We start from the raw sequence: 23589 nt of genomic DNA on the forward strand, positions 1-23589 counted from the left end.
CACTCCCCCCGTCTCTGTCCCACCCCCCCCGTCTCTGTCCCACCCCCCCGTCTCTGTCCCACCCCCCCCGTCTCTGTCCCACCCCCCCCGTCTCTGTCCCACCCCCCCCGTCTCTGTCCCACCCCCCCCGTCTCTGTCCCACCCCCCCGTCTCTGTCCCACCCCCCCGTCTCTGTCCCACCCCCCCCGTCTCTGTCCCACCCCCCCCCCCGTCTCTCTCCCACCCCCCCGTCTCTCTCCCCACCCCCCCCGTCTCTGTCCCACCCCCCCCGTCTCTGTCCCACCCCCCCGTCTCTGTCCCACCCCCCCCGTCTCTGTCCCACCCCCCCCGTCTCTGTCCCCCCCCCGTCTCTGTCCCCCCCCCGTCTCTCTCCCCCCCCCGTCTCTGTCCCCCCCCGTCTCTGTCCCCCCCCCCGTCTCTGTCCCCCCCCCCGTCTCTGTCCCCCCCCGTCTCTGTCCCCCCCGTCTCTGTCCCACCCCCCGTCTCTGTCCCACCCCCCCTTCTCTGTCCCACCCCCCCGTGTCTCTGTCCCACCCCCCCGTGTCTCTGTCCCACCCCCCGTGTCTCTGTCCCACCCCCCCGTGTCTCTGTCCCACCCCCCCGTGTCTCTGTCCCACCCCCCCGTCTCTCTGTCCCACCCCCCCGTCTCTGTCCCACCCCCCCGTCTCTGTCCCACCCACCACCCGTCTCTGTCCCACCCACCCCCCGTCTCTGTCCCACCCACCCCCCGTCTCTGTACCACCCACCCCCCGTCTCTGTCCCACCCACCCCCCCGTCTCTGTCCCACCCACCCCCCCGTCTCTGTCCCACCCACCCCCCCGTCTCTGTCTCCCACCCCCCCCCCGTCTCTGACCCACTCCCCCGTCTCTGTCCCACCCCCCCGTCTCTGTCCCATCCCCCCCCGTCTCTGTCCCACCCCCCCCCGTCTCTGTCCCACCCCCCCCGTCTCTGTCCCACCCCCCCCCGTCTCTGTCCCACCCCCCGTCTCTGTCCCACCCCCCCGTCTCTGTCCCACCCCCCCCCGTCTCTGTCCCACCCCCCCCGTCTCTGTCCCACCCCCCCGTCTCTGTCCCACCCCCCCCGTCTCTGTCCCACCCCCCCGTCTCTGTCCCACCCCCCCGTCTCTGTCCCACCCCCCCGTCTCTGTCCCACCCCCCCGTCTCTGTCCCACCCCCCCGTCTCTGTCCCACCCCCCCGTCTCTGTCCCCCCCCGTCTCTGTCCCCCCCCCGTCTCTGTCCCCCCCCCGTCTCTGTCCCCCCCCCGTCTCTGTCCCCCCCCCCGTCTCTGTCCCCCCCCCCGTCTCTGTCCCCCCCCCCCGTCTCTGTCCCCCCCCCCGTCTCTGTCCCCCCCCCCCCCGTCTCTGTCCCCCCCCCCGTCGCTGTCCCCTCCCCCCCCGTCTCTGTCCCCCCCGCCCCGTCTCTGTCCCCCACCCCGGTCTCTGTCGCCGCCACCCCGTCTCTGTCGCCCCCCCCCCCGTCTCTGTCCCCCCCCCCCGTCTCTGTCCCCCCCCCCCGTCTCTGTCCCCCCCCGTCTCTGTCTCCCCCCCCGTCTCTGTCCCCCCCCCCGTCTCTGTCCCCCCCCCGTCTCTGTCCCCCCCCCGTCTCTGTCCCCCCCCGTCTCTGTCCCCCCCCGTCTCTGTCCCCCCCCGTCTCTGTCCCCCCCCGTCTCTGTCCCCCCCCCGTCTCTGTCCCCCCCCCGTCTCTGTCCCCCCCCCGTCTCTGTCCCCCCCCCGTCTCTGTCCCCCCCCCGTCTCTGTCCCCCCCCCGTCTCTGTCCCCCCCCGTCTCTGTCCCCCCCCCGTCTCTGTCCCCCCCCGTCTCTGTCCCCCCCCGTCTCTGTCCCCCCCCCCGTCTCTGTCCCCCCCCCGTCTCTGTCTCCCCCCCCGTCTCTGTCCCCCCCCCCGTCTCTGTCCCCCCCCGTCTCTGTCCCCCCCCCGTCTCTGTCCCCCCCCCCGTCTCTGTCCCCCCCCCGTCTCTGTCCCCCCCCCCCCCGTCTCTGTCCCCCCCCCCGTCTCTGTCCCCCCCCCGTCTCTGTCCCCCCCCCCGACTCTGTCCCCCCCCCCGTCTCTGTCCCCCCCCCCCGTCTCTGTCCCCCCCCCCGTCTCTGTCCCCCCCGTCTCTGTCCCCTCCCCCGTCTCTGTCCCCTCCCCCCGTCTCTGTCCCCCCCCCGTCTCTGTCCCCCGCCCGTCTCTGTCCCCCCCCCCGTCTCTGTCCCCCCCCCCGTCTCTGTCCGTCCCCCCCCGTCTCTGTCCCCCCCCGTCTCTGTCCCCCCCCGTCTCTGTCTCCCCCCCCGTCTCTGTCCCCCCCCCCCTCTGTCAATACAATAATACAATACAAATCGCTTTATTGGCATGATAAGGTACATCTTATGTTGCCAAAGCATCAAAATACATTTATGGTTGAACACATAAACGCGGTTCCATTCATACAGTGTATAAACAGGTATATCCCTGAGTTTATAAATATATTTTCGCCTTGTTTTATATATACTCTTGTCTTAGTTTACTGGTTGTCCCTCTGTTCATGGCAAGCTGTAACATAGTGTGCCGCCAGTGTTACACAGCTTCTCTCCTCCCCCAGTAGGAATGGGAGTTTTGGTTGTCAGTCAGATTTCTGAATTCAGGGCATATTTGTGAGAATTTTTGATAGAAATTCTCTCTGATGCCCTGATATTTTCCACAGGCTGTGAGGAAGTGCATCTCTGTCTCAACTACTCCCTGACTGCAGTGAGAGCATATCCTGTCTTCTCTTGGCAGCCTGGTCTGCCTGTGTCTGCCTTTTTCGATCGCTAGGCTATGTTCGCTAAGTCTGTACCTTGTCCCCCCCCCCCCCGTCTCTGTCCCCCCCCGTCTCTGTCCCCCCCCGTCTCTGTCCCCCCCCGCGTCTCTGTCCCCCGCGTCTCTGTCCCCCGCGTCTCTGTCCCCCCCGTCTCTGTCCCCCCCCGTCTCTGTCCCCCCCCGTCTCTGTCCCCCCCCTCTGTCCCCCCCCGTCTCTGTCCCCCCCCCCGTCTCTGTCCCCCCCCCCGTCTCTGTCCCCCCCCCCCGACTCTGTCCCCCCCCCGACTCTGTCCCCCCCCCGACTCTGTCCCCCCCCGACTCTGTCCCCCCCCCCGACTCTGTCCCCCCCCCCCGACTCTGTCCCCCCCCCCCGTCTCTGTCCCCCCCCCCCGTCTCTGTCCCCCCCGCCGTCTCTGTCCCCCCCCCCGTCTCTGTCCCCCCCCCGTCTCTGTCCCCCCCCGTCTCTGTCCCCCCCCCGTCTCTGTCCCCCCCCCGTCTCTGTCCCCCCCCCGTCTCTGTCCCCCCCCCCGCCTCTGTCCCCCCCCCCGTCTCTGTCCCCCCCCCCGTCTCTGTCCCCCCCGTCTCTGTCCCCCCCCCGTCTCTGTCTCCCCCCCCCCGTCTCTGTCCCCCCCCCGTCTCTGTCCCCCCCCGTCTCTGTTCCCCCCCGTCTCTGTCCCCCCCCCCGTCTCTGTCCCCCCCCCCGTCTCTGTCCCCCCCCCGTCTCTGTCCCCCCCCCCCGGTCTCTGTCCCCCCCCCCCCCCGGCCTCTGTCCCACCCCCCCCCCCCCGGCCTCTGTCCCCCCCCCCCCCCCCGGTCTCTGTCCCCCCCCCCCCCCCGGTCTCTGTCCCACCCCCCCCCCCTGTCTCTGTCCCACCCCCCCCTGTCTCTGTCCCAGCCCCCCCCCCCCCCCCGGTCTCTGTCCCAGCCCCCCCCCCCCGGTCTCTGTCCCAGCCCCCCCCCCCCGGTCTCTGTCCCAGCCCCCCCCCCTCGGTCTCTGTCCCAGCCCCCCCCCCCCCCGGTCTCTGTCCCCCCCCCCCCCGGTCTCTGTCCCCCCCCCCCCCCCGGTCTCTGTCCCACCCCCCCCCCGGTCTCTGTCCCCCCCCCCCCCCCGGTCTCTGTCCCCCCCCCCCCCCCCCCCCCGGTCTCTGTCCCACCCCCCCCCCCCCCGGTCTCTGTCCCACCCCCCCCCCCCCGGTCTCTGTCCCACCCAATTCACAATTCACAATTCAAATCGCTTTATTGGCATGATAAGTTACATCTAATGTTGCCAAAGCATCAAAATACATTTATGGTTTACCACATAAACGCAGTTCTATTCATACAGTGTATAAACAGGTATATCCCTGAGTGTATAAATATACATTCGCATTGTTTATATATATTCTTTTCTTAGTTTACTGGTTGGCTCTCTGTTCATGGCAAGCTGTAACATAGCGTGCCGCCAGTGTTATACAGCTTCTCTCCTCTCCCAGTAGGAATGGGAGTTTTTGGTTGTCATTCAGATTTCTGAAATCAGGGCATATTTGTGAGAATTTTTGGTAGAAATTCTCCCTGATGCCCTGATATTTTCCACAAGCTGTGAGGAAGTGCATCTCTGTCTCCACCACTCCCTGACTGCAGTGCGAGCATATCCTGTCCTCTCTTGGCAACCTGGTCTGCCTGTGTCTGCCTTTTTCGATCGCTAGGCTATGTTCGCTAAGTCTGTACCTTGTCAAGGTTCTTCTCAGTTTGTTATCCTTTACCATGGTCAGGTAATCAGCTATGTTGTATTGTCTGTTTAGGGCCAAGTAGCAATTGAGTTTGCTTTGGGTTTTTGTTGTTTCTGCCCAATATGTCAGATATTTTTCCTTTTGCTTAGCGACGATTGTGTTGGGTCGAATTCTTTGTGTTACCCTGTCACTGTCCTGGGGCTGGTTATTGTTAGTATTGTTAGTAGTTACTTCACTGAGTCCCAGGACTAGTTGACTGAGGGTATTCTTCTTTATGGTCAGCTCTTGGCATTTCAGGGCGTCGTAGTGATAGCATTGGGGGTTGCTCATTTGTAGGTGATTCCAAAATTTGTGGCTCTTTTTTGGATAGTGATTATTAATGGATATTGGCCTAGTTCCGCCCTGCATGCATTGTTTACTGTTTTCCTTTGAGTCCGGAGGATACTTTTACAGAATTCTGCATGTAGGATCTCAATTGGGTGTTTGTCCCATTTTGCAAATTCTTGTTGAGTTAGCGGTCCCCATACCTCACTGCCATAGAGTGCAATTGGTTCAATTACTGATTTGAAAATTTTGAGCCAAATGCTAATTGGGATTTCTATTTGGATTGATTTTTTGATGGCATAGAAAGCCCTTCTTGCTTTCTCTTTCACTTCATTCACAGCCAGTTTGAAGTTTCCCGTAGAACTGATTTTTAAGCCCAAGTATGTGTAGTTAGTGGTTTGTTCAATTTTGGTTGTTCCTACTGTGAAATTTATTTTGGGTCCCTGATGTTTGGATCTTTGCTGGAACACAAGGACTTTGGTTTTTTGGGGATTTATTGTCAGGGCCCAAGTCTGGCAGTACGACTCCAGCAGGTCCAGGTTTTGCTGTAGCCCCTCTTTAGTAGGTGACAGCAGAACCAGGTCGTCTGCATAGAGGAGGAATTTAACCTTGGATTCATATAGGGTGAGGCCGGGTGCTGTAGATTGTTCAAGTAGTTTTGCCAATCCATTTATGTAAATATTAAAGAGTGTCGGTGAGATTGGCGAGCCCTGCGTCACCCCCCGCCCCTGTGGGAAGTATTTTGTTTGTTTGTCTCCAATTTTAACTGCACATTTGTTGTTTGTATACATTGATTTAATTACATCATATGTTTTCCCTCCTACCCCACTTTCGATAAGTTTCAGGAATAAACCCACCCCCCCCCTCTGTCCCACCCCCCCCCTCTGTCCCACCGCCCCCCCCCCTCTGTCCCACCGCCCCCCCCCCTCTGTCCCACCGCCCCCCCCCTCTGTCCCACCCCCCCCGGTCTCTGTCCCCACCACCCCCCCCGTCTCTGTCCCACCCCCCCCCCGTCTCTGTCCCACCCCCCCCGTCTCTGTCCCACCCCCCACCCATCTCTGTCCCACCCCCCACCCCGTCTCTGTCCCACCCCCCCCCGTCTCTGTCCCACCCCCCCCCGTCTCTGTCCCACCCCCCCGTCTCTGTCCCACCCCCCCCCGTCTCTGTCCCACCCCCCCCGTCTCTGTCCCACCCCCCCGTCTCTGTCCCACCCCCCCGTCTCTGTCCCACCCCCCCGTCTCTGTCCCACCCCCCCGTCTCTGTCCCACCCCCCCCTGTCTCTGTCCCACCCCCCCCTGTCTCTGTCCCACCCCCCCCTGTCTCTGTCCCACCCCCCCCGTCTCTGTCCCACCCCCCCGTCTCTGTCCCACCCCCCCGTCTCTGTCCCACCCCCCCATCTCTGTCCCACCCCCGTTTCTGTCCCACCCCCCCGTTTCTGTCCCACCCCCGTTTCTGTCCCACCCCCCCGTTTCTGTCCCACCCCCCCGTCTCTGTCCCACCCCCCCGTCTCTGTCCCACCCCCCGTCTCTGTCCCACCCCCCCGTCTCTGTCCCACCCCCCCGTCTCTGTCCCACCCCCCCCGTCTCTGCCCCACCCCCCCCCGTCTCTGCCCCACCCCCCCGTCTCTGCCCCACCCCCCCGTCTCTGTCCCACCCCCCCCGTCTCTGTCCCACCCCCCCGTCTCTGTCCCACCCCCCCGTCTCTGTCCCACCCCCCCCGTCTCTGTCCCACCCCCCCCGTCTCTGTCCCACCCCCCCCCGTCTCTGTCCCACCCCCCCGTCTCTGTCCCACCCCCCCGTCTCTGTCCCACCCCCCCGTCTCTGTCCCACCCCCCCCGTCTCTGTCCCACCCCCCCGTCTCTGTCCCACCCCCCCCGTCTCTGTCCCACCCCCCCCGTCTCTGTCCCACCCCCCCGTCTCTGTCCCACCCCCCCGTCTCTGTCCCACCCCCCCCCCCGTCTCTGTCCCACCCCCCCCCGTCTCTGTCCCACCCCCCCCCGTCTCTGTCCCACCCCCCCCCGTCTCTGTCCCACCCCCCCCGTCTCTGTCCCACCCCCCCCGTCTCTGTCCCACCCCCCCGTCTCTGTCCCACCCCCCCGTCTCTGTCCCACCCCCCCCGTCTCTGTCCCCCCCCCGTCTCTGTCCCCCCCCCCGGTCTCTGTCCCCCCCCCCCCCCGGCCTCTGTCCCACCCCCCCCCCCCCGGCCTCTGTCCCCCCCCCCCCCCCGGTCTCTGTCCCCCCCCCCCCCCCGGTCTCTGTCCCACCCCCCCCCCCTGTCTCTGTCCCACCCCCCCCTGTCTCTGTCCCAGCCCCCCCCCCCCCCCCGGTCTCTGTCCCAGCCCCCCCCCCCCGGTCTCTGTCCCAGCCCCCCCCCCCCGGTCTCTGTCCCAGCCCCCCCCCTCGGTCTCTGTCCCAGCCCCCCCCCCCCGTCTCTGTCCCACCCCCCCGTCTCTGTCCCACCCCCCCCGTCTCTGTCCCACCCCCCCGTCTCTGTCCCACCCCCCCGTCTCTGTCCCACCCCCCCGTCTCTGTCCCACCCCCCCGTCTCTGTCCCACCCCCCCGTCTCTGTCCCACCCCCCCGTCTCTGTCCCACCCCCCCGTCTCTGTCCCCACCCCCCCGTCTCTGTCCCACCCCCCCGTCTCTGTCCCACCCCCCCGTCTCTGTCCCACCCCCACCGTCTCTGTCCCACCCCCCACCGTCTCTGTCCCACCCCCCCCGTCTCTGTCCCACCCCCCCCGTCTCTGTCCCACCCCCCCGTCTCTGTCCCACCCCCCCCCGTCTCTGTCCCACCCCCCCCGTCTCTGTCCCACCCCCCCCCGTCTCTGTCCCACCCCCCCCGTCTCTGTCCCACCCCCCCCGTCTCTGTCCCACCCCACCGTCTCTGTCCCACCCCCCCGTCTCTGTCCCACCCCCCCGTCTCTGTCCCACCCCCCCCCGTCTCTGTCCCACCCCCCCCGTCTCTGTCCCACCCTCCCCGTCTCTGTCCCCACCACCCCCCCGTCTCTGTCCCACCCCCCCCGTCTCTGTCCCACCCCCCCGTCTCTGTCCCACCCCCCCGTCTCTGTCCCACCCCCCCGTCTCTGTCCCACCCCCCCGTCTCTGTCCCACCCCCCCGTCTCTGTCCCACCCCCCCGTCTCTGTCCCACCCCCCCGTCTCTGTCCCACCCCCCCGTCTCTGTCCCACCCCCCCGTCTCTGTCCCACCCCCCCGTCTCTGTCCCACCCCCCCGTCTCTGTCCCACCCCCCGTCTCTGTCCCACCCCCCCCGTCTCTGTCCCACCCCCCCGTCTCTGTCCCACCCCCCCCGTCTCTGTCCCACCCCACCGTCTCTGTCCCACCCCCCCCGTCTCTGTCCCACCCCCCCCCGTCTCTGTCCCACCCCCCCCCCGTCTCTGTCCCACCCCCCCGTCTCTGTCCCACCCCCCCCGTCTCTGTCCCACCCCCCCCCCCCCGTCTCTGTCCCACCCCCCCCCCCCGTCTCTGTCCCACCCCCCCCCCGTCTCTGTCCCACCCCCCCCCCGTCTCTGTCCCACCCCCCCGTCTCTGTCCCACCCCCCCCGTCTCTGTCCCACCCCCCCGTCTCTGTCCCACCCCCCCGTCTCTGTCCCACCCCCCCCGTCTCTGTCCCACCCCCCCCGTCTCTGTCCCACCCCCCCCCGTCTCTGTCCCACCCCCCCGTCTCTGTCCCACCCCCCCGTCTCTGTCCCACCCCCCCGTCTCTGTCCCACCCCCCCCGTCTCTGTCCCACCCCCCCCCGTCTCTGTCCCACCCCCCCCCGTCTCTGTCCCAACTCTCTCTCTCTCCCTCCCTCCCAACAATAACATGCCCTCAAAAAGCCCTCGGCACCGCCGGGCACTCCAGCTAGTATATATATAAATGAAAAAAAGCAGTGGCCGCAGCATTGACCCTTGGTGAACATCACTGTCTACCATCCCCCAGTCTGAAGAACAGTCATTTACCACACTTGCTGTTTTCTGTCCTTAAGCCAATTCCTTGTCCAAGCTGCCACTGACCCACCTATTCCATGAGCCTCAATTTTGTTAACCAGCCTTCTATGTGGTACTTGTCTTCTTCTTGTCTACTGCCTAGAAGGACAAGGGCAGAAGGCGCATGGGAACACCCTCCCCTCCAAATTCTGCTCCAAGTCACACACCATCCTGACTTGGAAATATATCACCGTTCCTTCATCGTCGCTGGGCCAAAATCCTGGAGTTCCCTCCCAAACAGCACGATGTGAGTACCAGCACCCAGGGACGGCAGCGGTTCAAGAAGGCAGCTCACCACTACCTTCTCAAGGGCTGGACAATAAATGCTGGCCTTGCCAGTGACGCCTACATCTCAGGAACAAAAAAATCTTATTGAATGGCAAAGCAGGCTCGTGGGGCCGTATGGCCTACTGTTCCTAATTCTTATGTATGATGCAGTAACATTGTGCAAAACAAAACCATAACAAGAATACCTTTTCTCCCCCGCTGTTCCCATGTTGCAATTACACCCTTTTGTGTTTTTAATCCTTTGAGGATTTGAGTAAGATTTTTGATCCCAAAATAAGCAAAGGCTGAGAAAAGGCCATTCGTCGCATCATTCCCACAGCAGAGCAAGACAAGTCGTCCCAATTGCTCCGCTGTAATCTCGCGCGATGAGTTGAACAGACGAATGACGCACGGCGCATGCGTGCGCTCTCTTTTCGCAGGCGGCCATTGGAAGCAGAACAGGGCGGTAAGGATCCCGTCAGTGATATCCGCTAACATCCGAGCCTTTCCGAGCCCCACCGCGGCTAAGCGACTCCCGATACTGCACCGGGCAACGATTTGCCCGTCATATATGTCAATATTGTTGCAATACGGGGTGCGGAGCGGGCTTAGCTCGGTGTGAAATGTAGAAACCCTGTGGGGCCTTGTCGAGCGGGCGCCAGATCTCGCTGAGCGCTCCAGACTGGTGGCGTGTGTTTTGCTATTCCGACTCCGGTTTCGACTCTTGTTTTAAGATCTAACAGTCAGCAACAGTAGCTTAAACGTGTGTGTTTCTTCTGTGTGCAGCCAACATGAAGTTCAATCCCTACGTAACATCTTCCCGGAGGAAGAACCGCAAGAGGCACTTCAATGCTCCGTCTCACATCCGCAGAAAAATCATGTCCTCTCCACTCTCCAAGGAACTGAGACAGAAATACAATGTCCGCTCAATGCCCATACGCAAGGATGATGAGGTTCAGGTAGGTGGACAAAACCCTGCGCTTTAATGCATGAAAAGATGAAAAGAAAATATGTGAGGAATGAATCGAAGGCCCTATTTACAGCGTCACCCTGCCTTAAGTACTAACCGCTTTGGGTTTCCAACATTTCCTGCTTTTTCTGTCTGTCATGGTTATACCATAACTTCTAACCTGTTATAACCTACTATCAAGAATAGGGATAATAACAGAAAATGCTGGAAATACAGCAGGTCAGTGAGCATCTGTGAAGTGAAAAGACAGGTTTTGCCTTTCTCTAGGTGTGCTCTTCATTGGAACTGATACTGACAGTCCTGTGCATTTGTAGTACGGTTTCTATTTCAGACTTCCAGCATTTACAAGTTCTTCCTTTTTATTTTAACAATGATATTAGGGGTGCTGTAATTGGGCTTTAGAGTCTCTGCATTGGTGGTAGTTATAATTGCTGGAATGAAGTGAATATTGAGACTGCAGCAATCTCATGTGCTGTCATTGCCATGTGCAATCTGGCTGATGATACTTGCTCCTCAAAAGTTCAGGTGGCCAGTTGCGTCGCTTCTATGGCAATATTGATATCTGTCTGTCCCATGTCCGTCTGTTACACTCGCAGTCTAGTGCCTAGAATGTCAGGATGGCCAGTCAACATTCTTTTATCCCCTCAATGTTAATTTTCTGCCCTATTTCTATGGACCCTCACCTGGTCGGGCCTGCATTTTAATCCCTGCTCCGTTCCAGTGCTGGTGTCGGGCCCATGACTGTCCACCTGTGCTTGACCTCATAGTGGTTAGTGTGGGTGAGATGGCTGATTGACAATTAAACTACAACTACACTGTTGTATCTAACCATATATTCTATCCTTCACCCATTACCTCTATGCTTCCTGACCTACATTGGCCCCCAGAACTGCACCCACCCCTCACCCCCACAACCACCATTCCCCCCCCCCCCCTCCCCCCTCAAATTAAAATTCTCATTTAAATTCCTTCATGGCCTTGCCCATCCCAAGCTCTAACTTCCTACAACCCTCAGAACTGCATTCCTCTGACTCTGGACTCTTCTGCATTCCCCACTCCTTTTGCCCCGCCATTCGTGGCTGTGCCTTCAGCCAACTAGGCTATACACTCTGGAATTTTATCCCTCGGCCTCTCTACCTCCCTGTCCTCTCGTGACCTTTCTTAAAACTCACCTCTTTGACCAAGCTTTTAGACATGCCTCCTGATATCTCCTTTACTGTGGTGTCCATTTTTGTCTGCTTCTGTGAAATGATTGGGAATGTTTTTCTACATTAAATATGCATATATTATATGTATGCATATAATATATGGATACCTTTGCATATGTTATATGTATTATATTAGAAAATATGATTAGAATTGTAATGACTTGTAAACTGGTTATCAATTTTAGGAATGATTAAAGGAATGCTGTGCTTCTGGTACTTCCTAGGTTAAAAACACTACTGCTTTGATCTTGCTATCTTACAGATAATGTTTGAGAAGTGTGCTGCTGGATCCATATTCCACCACGGCAGCTGGAGAATTTAAATTCAGTTAATTTAAATAAATAAATCTGGAATAAAAAGTTAGCATCAGTAATGGTGACCATGAACCTACCGGATTGTTGCAAAAACCCACCTGGTTCATTAATGTCCTTTAGGGAAGGAAATCTGCCGTCATTGCCTGGTCTGGCCTACAAGTGACTCCAGACCCACAGCAATGTGGTTGACTTTTAACTGCCCTTTGAAATGGCCTAGCAAGCTACTCAGTTGTACCAAACCACTACAAAGAACACCACATGGACTGCAGTGGTTCATCACCATCTTCTCGGGGGCAATTAGGGGTGGACAATAAATGCTGGCCTTGTCAGCGACGCCCACATCCCGTGAACAAATTTTTTAAAAGTACACCCTGAGATCTTACGAAAGTAGGAGTGTTCCACGTTGATTGTTAAAACATTAGTGCAGGGCTTCAAAAACCAGCATCCAAATACCAGTGAACTAGCAAATGAAGCATTTTGGCTGCATGCATTAATGTTAAACTTTTGTATTCTATATTTGATATCTTATGTGCAGGTCGTCAGAGGGCATTACAAGGGTCAGCAGATCGGCAAAGTTGTCCAAGTATACAGAAAGAAGTATGTAATCTATATTGAGCGTGTGCAGCGTGAAAAAGCCAATGGTACCACGGTTCACGTTGGCATTCACTCCAGCAAGGTAGGAACTGTGTGCACACTGGGGTTTTGACTGGTTAATGTCAGCAAATAAACCTGGTTATTTTGGTGTAATGGTGTGGGAAGGTGAGTAACTGAGCAAGCTTCCTGCCACAGAACCAACATTTTATATTGGTAGGTTTAAAGAGAAACTTTGGTCTGTACACTAAGTTATTGAAGCAATACATCTATAAATGACTTGAGCACGTAACCTAGGCTAACCCTTCAATGCAGGGCTCGGGGAGTGCTGCACTGTCAGGTGCCGGCTTACGGATGAGACATTAAAGCAAGGCCTCAGGTGGAGGTAAAAACAATGTAACAACACTATTCGAAGGAGAGTAGGGGAGTTCTCCCAGTGTCCTGGCCAATATTTATCACTCAACCAATGCCATCATTACTGTTTGTGGCACCTTGTGTGCAAATTGGCAGCTGTGTTTCTGTACATTTCAACAATGACTATGTTTCAAAGGTAGTTTGAAGTCATGGGATCATGAAACGTTCTCTTTTTCTATAATATCAAGATCTGAGAATTTTAGAAATTACCATTCTGAAACTAGCACATTAAAAATGTGATGAAGGGTCCCGGACCTGAAACGTTAACGCTGTTTCTCTCCACGGATGCTGCCTGACCTGCTGAGTATTTCCAGCATTTTCTGTCATTTCAGATTTCCAGCATCTGCAGTATTTTGCTATTACATTAAAAATGCTGCAGTTTGAGGCTTTGTGAAACTGGTGGATGTCTTGAGGTTAAATCCATTGTTTGCACATAGTTTGGGTGAACCTTGTTGTGGATCAGATTTTCCCTGGAATGTTCGCTCAGTGCATATACTAATGCAGACATCGGCAGTTACGGCTTTTACACCGCACTGACTGGAGCCAGTATTGTTTAAGCTACTGAAATAGCCACCTAGAGGTGACTTTGTGACCACCTTATTATGACTATAGGGCATATGTTTGCCTTTGGTCATTGGTTAAGTTTTCAGAGGCATAGATAAATGTGACCCACTATTGATTGGCAACCAGCCCAGTTATGGCTGTGACTGCCCACAGTTAAGCAGGAGAATTCTAGAAATTGAAAGCAACCAAGTGTGGTATTTTGCTGCAGGTGTAGGTGTTGCGCGCCCCGATAACTCGGCAAGTTTCTCCAGTTAATAGTTGAGCAGAACAGTAAGTTTGGTTCTTTGTCTGTGTCATCAACTGATCTCCATGCCCCTGGTTTAGGGAGGGAGAACTCTGCCACATTTCCCATACCTGGTTGCTGTCCAACAATTCACACCAGTAGTGCACTAGTATGGACGGAGTTGAGGACAGAATTGTCACTGTTGAGATGTACGGAAACGCGGCAGCCAATTTGCACACACGGCCCCACAATTGGGCTCGACTGCAATTCCCCCTCCTGTGGTCAAATAGCTTGCTGCTGCTCATCGAATCGCATGCATCAAAAACTGCTCATGAGCAGTGTGCAGGAGGATGTCTATTGTCTGTAGAACTGTATCCTAGCATGGCGTTTATGACTTCTGGGGGAATTTGGTGGAAAAGGGTGGGGAAATTAAAATAACTAGGTATGGCAGGATAAAATGTATTCGACCTAAAAGGATGAGAAGGACAGTAGGTTTTTGCAATGCTGTGGTTATCTTCACAAATATCTTTGCAGCCTTCTGTGCATGCACGCGGTATCCCGGAGCCATGCATGCACACTCGATCCCCTTCTGCGCGTGCGCGCTGTTTGCTGAAGCTGTGCATGCACAGTACCCAACCATTGCAGCCTGCACAGTGGGCTGCGCTTTCCTCGGCTCCGTAAGAAGATCATTGGATTCGTTGGTGGTGGGGGGGAGAGAGAGAGGATTGAAAGTGGAGCGAGACAGGGGATTGGAGGAGGAATCAAAGGGGGAAGAGAGAGGAGCGGAGGGGCGGTCAGGAACTCTGGAGTGGTGGGGAGAGATAGTCAGGAGCTCGGGTGGGGAGGGGGTTGTGGTGGTAGAGAGCACAGTGGGGGAGTTGGGGGGGGGGGGTGATCCAGATGGTAAGAAGGATCACGTTCTTCCAACACCAGCCCTTTTACACCCGCACTACATTCTCCCTCTCCACCCCTAGACCAGGTTGATTTCTCAGAAAGCTTGGTGCGTGTGTGGCAAGTGGCATCATTAGACTGGACAAAATCCAGAAGTTATGACACTGTCACTATTCACTTCATACCCAATAAACCTGTTAACAATCTGTGACCCGCACACAGTGCCCCATCTATGGACGGGTGTCAGGAACCTGGCAGTGGGGATCTTGGGCGGGGAAAGAAGGTCAGGAACCCAGGGTGGGAGGAGGAGAAGGTCAGGAACTTTGTGGGGGGGGGGAGAGACGGTCAGGAACTTGGGGGTGGGGGGAAGAGGTCAGGAACTTGGTGGGAGGGAAAAGGTCAGGAACTTGAGATGGGGAGGAAGATTAGCAACTTGTTTGGGGGGTGAGAGAAGGTCGTAACCTGAAAGGGTGAGCCCTGTCTGTTCTATGTGAGCTCTTCTGTCTGGAGCCTGGCAGTCGGAATGGCTTGAATTACATTTTGAAAAGTACTTGATTACTTAGGAAGGCAGGATCTAATTACACATTCCAGATAAACTGCTGGGTGTGTCTTGTCCTCCAAGAGCACCAATCAGAAATCTGGTGTTGGAAATAAATGTGACCTTTTTTGCAATGACCTTTTAAATTCAAATCATAGTCCTGTGGTTTTTACTGTTGCATGCAGTGAGCTGGATGACCATACATAAGAAATAAGAGCAGGAATAGGCCATACGGCCCCTTGAGCCTGCTCCGCCATTCAATAAGATCATGGCTGATCATCGACCTCAACTGCAGTTTCCCGCCCCATCTCCATATGCCTTGACGTATGAAGAGAGATTGGGTCGATTAGGCTTATATTCGCTAGAGTTTAGAAGAATGAGAGGGGATCTCATTGAAATTATAAAATTCTAACAGGACTAGACAGACTAGATGCAGGAAGGATGTTCCCGATGGCGGGGGAGTCCAGAACCAGGGGCCGCAGTCTAAGGATAAGGGGTAAGCCATTTAGGACTGAGATGAGGAGGAATTTCTTCACCCAGAGAGTGGTGAACCTGTGGAATTCTCTACCACAGAAGGCAGTTGAGGCCAATTCACTAAATATATTCAAGAAGGAGTTAGATATATTTCTTAAAGCTAAAGGGATATGGGGAGAAATCAGGGACAGGGTACTGAATTTGGATGATCAGCCATGATCTCATTGAATGGCGGAGCAGGCTCGAGGGGCCGAATGGCCTACTCGTCCTATTTTCTATGATTCCCCATGAGTCCAAAAATCTATCTATCTCCGCCTTGAATATATTTAAAGACTCAGCATTCACAGCCCTCTGGGGCAGAGAATTCCAAAGATTCACAACCCTCTAAGTGAAGAAATACTTCCTCATCTCAGTCTTAAATGGCCGACCCCTTATCCTGAGACTCTGCCCCCTAGTTCTAGACACTCCAGCCAGGGGAAACAACCTCTCAGTATCTACCCTGTCAATCCCCTTCAGAATCTTGTATGTTTCAATGAGATCACCTCATTCTTCTAAACTCCAGTGAGTATAGGCCCATTCTACACAATCTCTCATCATCGGACAGCCCTCTCATCCCAGGAATCAATCTAGTGAATCCTCGGATAAGGAGACCAAAACTCTGCACAGTACTCCAGGTGTGGTCTCACCATGCCCTGTACAATTGTAGCAAGACTTCCTCACTCTTATACTCCAACCCCCTTGCAATAAAGCCCAACAGGCCATTTGCTTTCCTTATTGCTTGCTGTACCTGCATGCTAGCTTTCTGTGTTTCTTGCATGAGGACACCCAAATCTCTCTGAACACCAACATTTTATACAGATCAATAATGTCGTTTCATCATTGGTGGTAATAAATGGATAAAATTTGCTGCTAAATCTTGGATCATAAAGTTAGCCTTCTGGTTTCTGAAACTGGCTAAATTTCTGGACTATGCACTGAACCTGAGTTTGGATTGTATGAAGTTGTCATCTTTGAGCTCTTGTCAATTCTTGAAATTGCAGAGCTTGGGGCCTAGGCAACAGAAGGCATGCCCACCAATGGTTGAGCGATAAATTATAATCAGGGATACTCGAGGGTAGAATTAGAGGAGCGCAGATACCTCGGGGTGGGGGGGGATTGTGGGGCTGAAGGAGATTAGAGATAGGGAGGGGTGAGGCCATGGAGGGATTTGAAAACAAGAATGAGAATTTTGAAATCGAGGCGCTGCCTAACCGGGAGCCAATGTAGGTCAGTGAGCACAAGGGTGATGGGCGAACGGGACTTGGTGTGAGTTAGAACACGGGCAGCCAAATTTTGGGTGACCTCCAGTTTATGTAGGGTAGAATGTGGGAGGCCAGCCAGGAGTGCGTTGAAATAGTGAAGTCTAGAGGTAACAAAGGCATGGATGAGGGTTTCAGTAGCGGATGAGCTGAGGCAAGGGCAGAGACGGGCGATGTTACGGAGGTGGAAATAGGCGGTCTTTGTTATGCTGCGGATATGTGGTCGGAGGCTCATTTCAGGGTCAAATATGACACCAAGGTTGCGAACAGTGTGGTTCAGCCTCAGACAGATGTTAGGGAGAGGGATGGAGTCAGTGGCTAGGGAACGGAGTTTGTGGCGGGGACCGAAAACAATGGCTTCGGTCTTCCCAATATTTAATTGGAGAAAATTTCTGCTCCTCCAGAACTGTATGTCGGACAAGCAACCTGACATATTGGAGACCATGGAGGGGTCGAGAGAAAAGGTAGTGAGGTAGAGCTGGGTGTCGTCAGCGTACATGTGGAAACTGACGCCGTGTTTTCGGATGATGTTGCCAAGGGGCAGCATGTAGATGAGAAATAGGAGCAAGCCAGGAATAGATCCTTGGGGGACCCCAGAGGTAACGGTGCAGGAAGAGAAGCTGTTGCATGTGATTCTCTGGCTACAATTAGATAAGAATGGAACCAGGCGCGGGCAGTCCCACCCAGCTGGATGACGGTGGAGAGGCAGTGGCGAACAGGGATAAAATATGGGGCCCTATTGAGGCCTGGACTCCTTTCCTCCGACGCACCCCCACCCCCTAGTATTCTTGCAATTTCTATTCCACTTGCTCCCAGATGCTCATCCAGGGACGAGAATAAGCTGGGTGAGGATAGACCAGTTTTGTGCAAACTCTTCAAATTCATTATTCAAGATCGAATTAACAAGCACAATATATTCACAACTGACAGCAAGGCATTGTTAAATGCAAGCAATTTTTTTTTTTAAGGAAGATGCAATTGGATTGATATAGGAATGAAGTAAATGCTGTGTATATGGAGACCTAGGGGGTACAAATACATAATTCTCAAAAGTATAAGTTCATGTACCCATAAGCCAAAAAGGGTAATTAAAGTTCACACCATTTTGGGTTTCATGAGCATGTGAGTACAAGAGCATAGAGATAATAAATTTATACAATACAGGTAGACTATCCTTTATCCGAAAACCTCGGGACCAGCCGAGTTTCGGTTTTCGGAGAATTTCGGATTTCGGAAGGTGGGTCGGCGGTTGTCGGGGCCGGCGGGGTTCGCGGGGGGGGGGGTGGTCGGCGGTTGTCGGGGTCGGCGGGGGGTCGTGCGCACGACTTACCCTTTATCCGAACTTCCGAAACCGGAACCCTCTAAAAACCTTCGGTTTTTAGAGGGTTTTGGTTTTCGGAAGTCCGGATAAAGGGTAGTCTACCTGTAGTACCATGCAGTTTTAGGTTTGCCATTCTATAAATGATGTTGGAACCATAAAGAGTGTAGATTATGTGGGAGTATAGGAATTTACTGGCCTAAAAAAGAGCAATGGAGTCCATCTGACCAGTCCCAGAATGATACCAGGCATGAGAAACTATAGATCTGGAGATACTGGGCCTTTTTCTAATGGAGCAGTAAAGGCTAAAAGGAGATTTAGTAAAGATTTTTAAAATTATACAAGGTTTTGATATGGGGAATGGCTATTTCCTTGCGGTGAGTCGGTGAAGAATCGGTGAAGAAGTCACCCGAGTGGGGGGGAAGGTTCGAACTTTCTTTACGTTGTTAGAGTAGGGTATGCTTTGCCACAGGAAGTAGTTGAAGTAGAGACCGTTGCATCTTTTAAGGAAAGAAAGAAGAAAGACTTGTATTTATACAGTGCCTTTCACGACCACCAGACGTCTCAAAGTGCTTTACAGTCAGTGAAGTACTTTTGAAGTGGAGTCACTGTTGCAAAGTGGGACACGCGGCAGCCAATTTGCGCACAGCAAGCTCCCACAAACAGCAATGTGGTAATGACCAGATAAATCTGTTTTGTGTTATGTTGGTTGAGGGATAAATATTGGCCAGGACACCGGGGATAACTCCCCTACTCTTTGAAATAGTGCCATGGGATCTTTTACGTCCACCTGAGAGAGTAGACGGGGCCTCGGTTTAACATCTCATCTGAAAGATGGCACCTCTGACAGTGCAGCACTCCCTCAGCGCTGCAGGAAAAAGGGGATAAATATTTGAAGCTATGGGGAAAGAGAAGGAATTCGATTTTCATCTCTTTCAGCAAAGAGCCAGTGCAGACGAGATAGGCAGAATAGCCTCCTGTGCTGTAAACTTGTGTTTCTCTCTTGGTGTACTGGCCAACATTCCTCATTCAGCCAATGTGAAAAGACTTCACGCAGTGAGCAGTTAAGTGACTGCTGTGTTTACCCAGATAAATCACGGCATTTGAAAGTAATTCATTATATTTACTTCGTGGGGGGGGGGGGGGAATTCCAGTCATGTCCAACATTCCCTCTAAGCTGCGTAGCCCGGGGCCAGCTTTTCCGATGTTAAATTTCGTGCACGCGCGAAACTGACTGAGCCGTGCACCCCAAAACAAATTAGGGGGAACATTGGTCATGCCCTTTCTGGGTTCTGTAGTGTTAATGTCAATGTTGAACTGATGGAGTAATGGTTTTGCTCCTATAACTAAAGAAAAGGTGGATTGTGACATTTTAGACACACCCGAAATGTCATATCCGATCGTTTTTCTTTACAGCTACTGACTAGCCATACTTCCTGCTTTTATATGCATGTTTCATGCTTGTATGTGATTTATAATCTTATGTGCCCACTGTTGTAAGTATGAAGAATTATTAATGGTAATAAATGTGTAATCTCTTACAGGTGGTGATTACCAGGCTAAAGCTGGACAAGGATCGCAAGAAGATCCTGGAACGCAAGGCCAAATCTCGACAAGTTGGCAAGGATAAGGGCAAATATAAAGAAGAATCCATTGAAAAAATGCAGGAGTAATTATATGTTCCGCCTTTGCTACTTTCAATAAAGACTCAAACAAATTGCAAGCTAGTTTACTTTTTAACAGAACCTGCTTTTTCAATGCTCACTTTCATATAGAAATGTGGACCATATCTTTCAGACCTCTTTACCAAACACATTTTGAGAAAACTATGGCAGCGGTGAACTCAATTCAATTCCAGCATGTTAGAAGTGAATTTGCTTATGTAATTCCTATACTGTGAATATTTTCATGAAATTCCCTTTGTGTGTGTGTGTGTAAAGTAGTAAGCTCAACTTAAGGTGGCATTCATTTCACTTTCCCCTTTCTGTGGGAAAGCAGCTTGCCATAACAGTTTCTGAAAAGTCAACAGATTGTAAAGAATTGCAAGTATGAGTCCATATCGTGCCATTCTGTGACCTAACATTTGAATGAATTCTGTACCACTAATGCAGCCAATCTCAGGTTCTGCTCTTGCACTTGTACCCTCTCCAATTATATATTATGGGATGGGGTTGGAGTGTTTGACAATTAAGCAAAAAATGTGCTGCCAGGGTGCTATTTAAATTGAATAACTACTTTATGATGCATAAATTGTTAAGAGGCTTAAACTAAGATTTCTTTAATGTCTGGAAAAGTTAAAGCACTGTTAAGAGATACTTTTAAAAGAAAGACTTGCATTTATATAGTGCCTTTCGCGACCACTGGACGTCTTAAAGCACTTTACAGCCAATGAAGTACTTTTGAAGTGGAGTCACTGTTGAAATGTGGCAGCCAATTTGCGCACAGCAAAGTCCCACAAACAGCAATGTGATGATAACCAGATAATCTGTTTTTATAGTTATGTTGGTTTAGAGATAAGTATTGGCCAGGACACTGGGGATAACTCCCCTGCTCTTCTTCGAAATAGTGCCATGGGATCTTTTACATCCACCTGAGAGCAAACAGGGCCTTGGTTTAACGGCACCTCCGACATTGCAGCACTCCCTCAGTACTGCACTGGAGTGTCAGACTAGCTTCTGACTCAGGCGAGTATGCTACCAACTGAGCCGCAGCTGGCACTAACTTTTAGGGACGGGCCGCCATCATTTTAGCTGAAAGACTAACTTAAAATATCAATTTACGTGGGAAGGTACATCATCATGCATTCACTTCTCTAATTTATTGCAGTTAGGTTTTTGTAAACTAGTGTGTTCTAAGTTATTTATCAAGCTTAACTTTATAAAAAAAAAAAATTTAAAAAAAACTTCATCTGAAAATTATATAGATGTATTCTTAGATGGTGCCATTTTACAAATCTTAATGAATACAGCACAGAACTATATATCTACCCAAACGACTGAGTAAAATCAGTGGTCTAATTGGACTTATGTTCATTTAAGAATCTTTTAAATTTTGACCCGTTCTTTGACTGGGTCAATTGGCCTTGCTGCAATTATTGCCCTTTTGAGCAATCATGTCTGCTTATGGTACGAAACATGGCTCATAATTTTCACCTCTTGCACCTTAATTGCAGATAAATTAATTAATTTGTTGTCTTCTGTCTTGGTGTATAAAAATTGCACCTGGCATAGGAAGAGCAGCTTTAGCAGACTAGTTGTGCAACGAGTGGTAAAATGGGTTTTACTACTTACCAAAAAAATGTTGCAAGTTTTCCCTGTTAATTCGAATGCTTGTGGTTCCCGTTCCCCATTTTCTCAAATGCTTTCGCATTTTTTTGGTAGTCTTTTTTGATTCTTAACAGATTTCTAGTTTAGATCGTGTAACTAGGCAGAATTATACTGCTCCATTGAGTTATTGCATAGTCAGTAGTTCACCAATAGTAACATGCAGTCATTTGCTGATATGCCTGCTGCAGACCTAATTTAGGTTTAACTTTTTCATAGTGCCACTTGCACTAGCATTCTAATCAGGAGGGTGGGAAAGTAAGCTATCAATTTATCCAGTCATCACTAGCATGCTTAAATGTGACTGCTTTGTCAGTTTCTTTATTGGAAGAGGGTGTATGCCAACTTCTAAGTGACCCCTTGTATAAAATCTGATATATGCAAACCTTTGTTAACTGATCTTTAACTTTAAAGCATAGCAAGGATGCAGATCTTGTTTTAGTTAGCTGGTCTGGGTTACAGAAGTGATAAATTAGGCACAGTTTCATTGCCTGGTGTACACTGCTACTGAAAATGTGCAGGTGAGGACAGAGTTGGGCACCGCTGTGATTTCCTGCATAATTAATGGTATGTCATCCACTCAATGTTAAAACTCGCATAAGTGGCCACCTGGATGGTGACTCAACTGAAAATGTAGAAAGTTCAAGTGAGGAAAAAATGTTGAATTAGCATCTTCTGATCATATGGAGTTCATGTTTGCAATGACAGTCGCACCAAAAGTGAGCAGATTGCGTATTTCAGGGTGAGACAATGACATAATTACGTGATTTTACAACACTGATGGTCTAAAATGCCCTGGAATGATTTTAACTTGATCTAACGTTTAATCAGTTTCAGCCAATAAAAGCTGTTTATAATGTAAATTCCTTATAATGTAATTAAAAAATGGTTTTCCAATAGCATAATGCAGGTGGAGAAGCTGAGGTAATAATCACATGCAAGTACGATGTTAATCCTGTCCCGAGCCAGGAGGCGCGTAAATCAAAATGGTCATTTGCAGCAGCTTCTGTTCACTCCTCATATCTCCCTTGCTTTATATATGTAGCTCTGCTGCTAGCATTTACTTTTTGTCATCTACATCATATCAGAACACCTGCAGACATCATTCATTATGAACCCTTCTAGAACCAAAGTACATCTTGTAATGTCCGTGTGTAATTGAGAAACGGACTGCCGAAGTTGGTTATAACGGGTGTTTACTGAATGGAGACAAAACTGGAACTACTATACAAAGTTACTACACAGGCTTATATACACGGGTGGTCACTACTGGTACTGCAGTGTACAGGGGCTGCAGAATATAGTTCCTTCAAGGTGCATACACTACAATTCCTCCCCTTTTAGCTAAACAGTATATAACATTCGATTAATAATTAAATAACATATTTACAATTACAGTTGCTATATACATTAGCTGAAGTTAATTATAAATTCAGTCTTTGAGGAGGCTTCCTGATTCTATCTGGATAACGCCTCTGGGGTATCAGGTTCTTCTGGCAAAGTTGATTCGGGATCAACATCGTTTGGTTCGTCTGCTTCCAATATCACCGATTCTGAGGTAGATGCAATTGGTATTTGGTTTCATCACCAGGTGTATAGGATCGTGGTGTAGATTTGACGTTTTCCAGTGACTAGAATCTGGTCAGCATAGCGTCTTATAATGCTCTCTCCAACGTCTACGGTATACATTAGAGGTCCTTGCCGTGTGCAGATCGTTCCTGGCTGCCATTTCTCTGTGCGGTAGTCCCAGGCCAAAACTGGTTGACCTATCTTGAAACTCCTGGTTGGCCTTTCATTCATGTTCTCCACATCTCTTCTGATGTTTGGCTGAACCAAATCCAAGCGGAATCTTAGTCTTCGATTGAAGAACATCATGGCTGGAGTTTGGTTGGTAACCGGATGTGTCGCATTCCGGTAGGCAAACAAGAAGTTATCCACCTTGTGTTGTAGGGGTATGTCTTCATTACACATTGCCTTGATAGCCTTCTTGAATGTTTGAACGAACCTCTCAGCCAATCCATTGGTGGCTGGATGATATGGGGCGGATGTGTAATGCTTAACACCATTGTTCTTTAAGAACCTCCGGAACTCTTCAGACACAAACTGTGGTCCATTGTCGGAGCAAATCTGTTCAGGCAGCCCATTTCTGGCGAATATGGTTTGTAAGACTGATAGTTTTTTCTGTGGTGGTTGAGGACATTTTTATTACCTCTGGCCACTTTGAATGTGCATCCACCGCAATTAAAAACATCGAGTCCATAAATGGACCAGCAAAATCAATGTGTACCCTTTGCCATGGAGATGAGGGCCACTCCCATGGATGCAGAGGGGCTTGTGGTGGGGCGTTTTGGACTTTTTGGCATCCTGTACAGCTCTTGGTCATCTCTTCGATTTCTCTATC

General features: G+C 52.5%; 1 protein-coding gene across 1 annotated transcript; it reads left to right on the forward strand.

Moving 5' to 3' along the window:
* The first annotated feature begins 9420 nt into the window (after nucleotides 1-9420).
* rpl26 (ribosomal protein L26) lies at nucleotides 9421-19588 on the forward strand. The gene is made up of 4 exons (XM_085995388.1): nucleotides 9421-9528; nucleotides 9849-10021; nucleotides 12090-12230; nucleotides 19410-19588. The coding sequence occupies exons 1-4, from the start codon at nucleotides 9480-9482 to the stop codon at nucleotides 19536-19538; spliced, it is 492 nt and encodes a 163-aa protein (XP_085851514.1). The 5' UTR covers nucleotides 9421-9479; the 3' UTR covers nucleotides 19539-19588.
* Nucleotides 19589-23589: the final 4001 nt, after the last annotated feature.

The sequence above is a fragment of the Somniosus microcephalus genome, chromosome 8, assembly GCF_052327205.1.
Source record: "Somniosus microcephalus isolate GS21.2 chromosome 8, FLI_Smic_1.0, whole genome shotgun sequence".
Classification (NCBI taxonomy): domain Eukaryota; kingdom Metazoa; phylum Chordata; class Chondrichthyes; order Squaliformes; family Somniosidae; genus Somniosus; species Somniosus microcephalus.

Coding starts and splice junctions, on each gene's coding strand:
- rpl26 (XM_085995388.1), top strand. CDS start 9,480: ATGCGTGCGCTCTCTTTTCGCAGGCGGCCATTGGAAGCAGAACAGGGC. Junction 10,022..12,089: donor GCAAGGATGATGAGGTTCAG/GTAGGTGGACAA, acceptor TCTTATGTGCAG/GTCGTCAGAGGGCATTACAA. Junction 12,231..19,409: donor TTGGCATTCACTCCAGCAAG/GTAGGAACTGTG, acceptor AATCTCTTACAG/GTGGTGATTACCAGGCTAAA.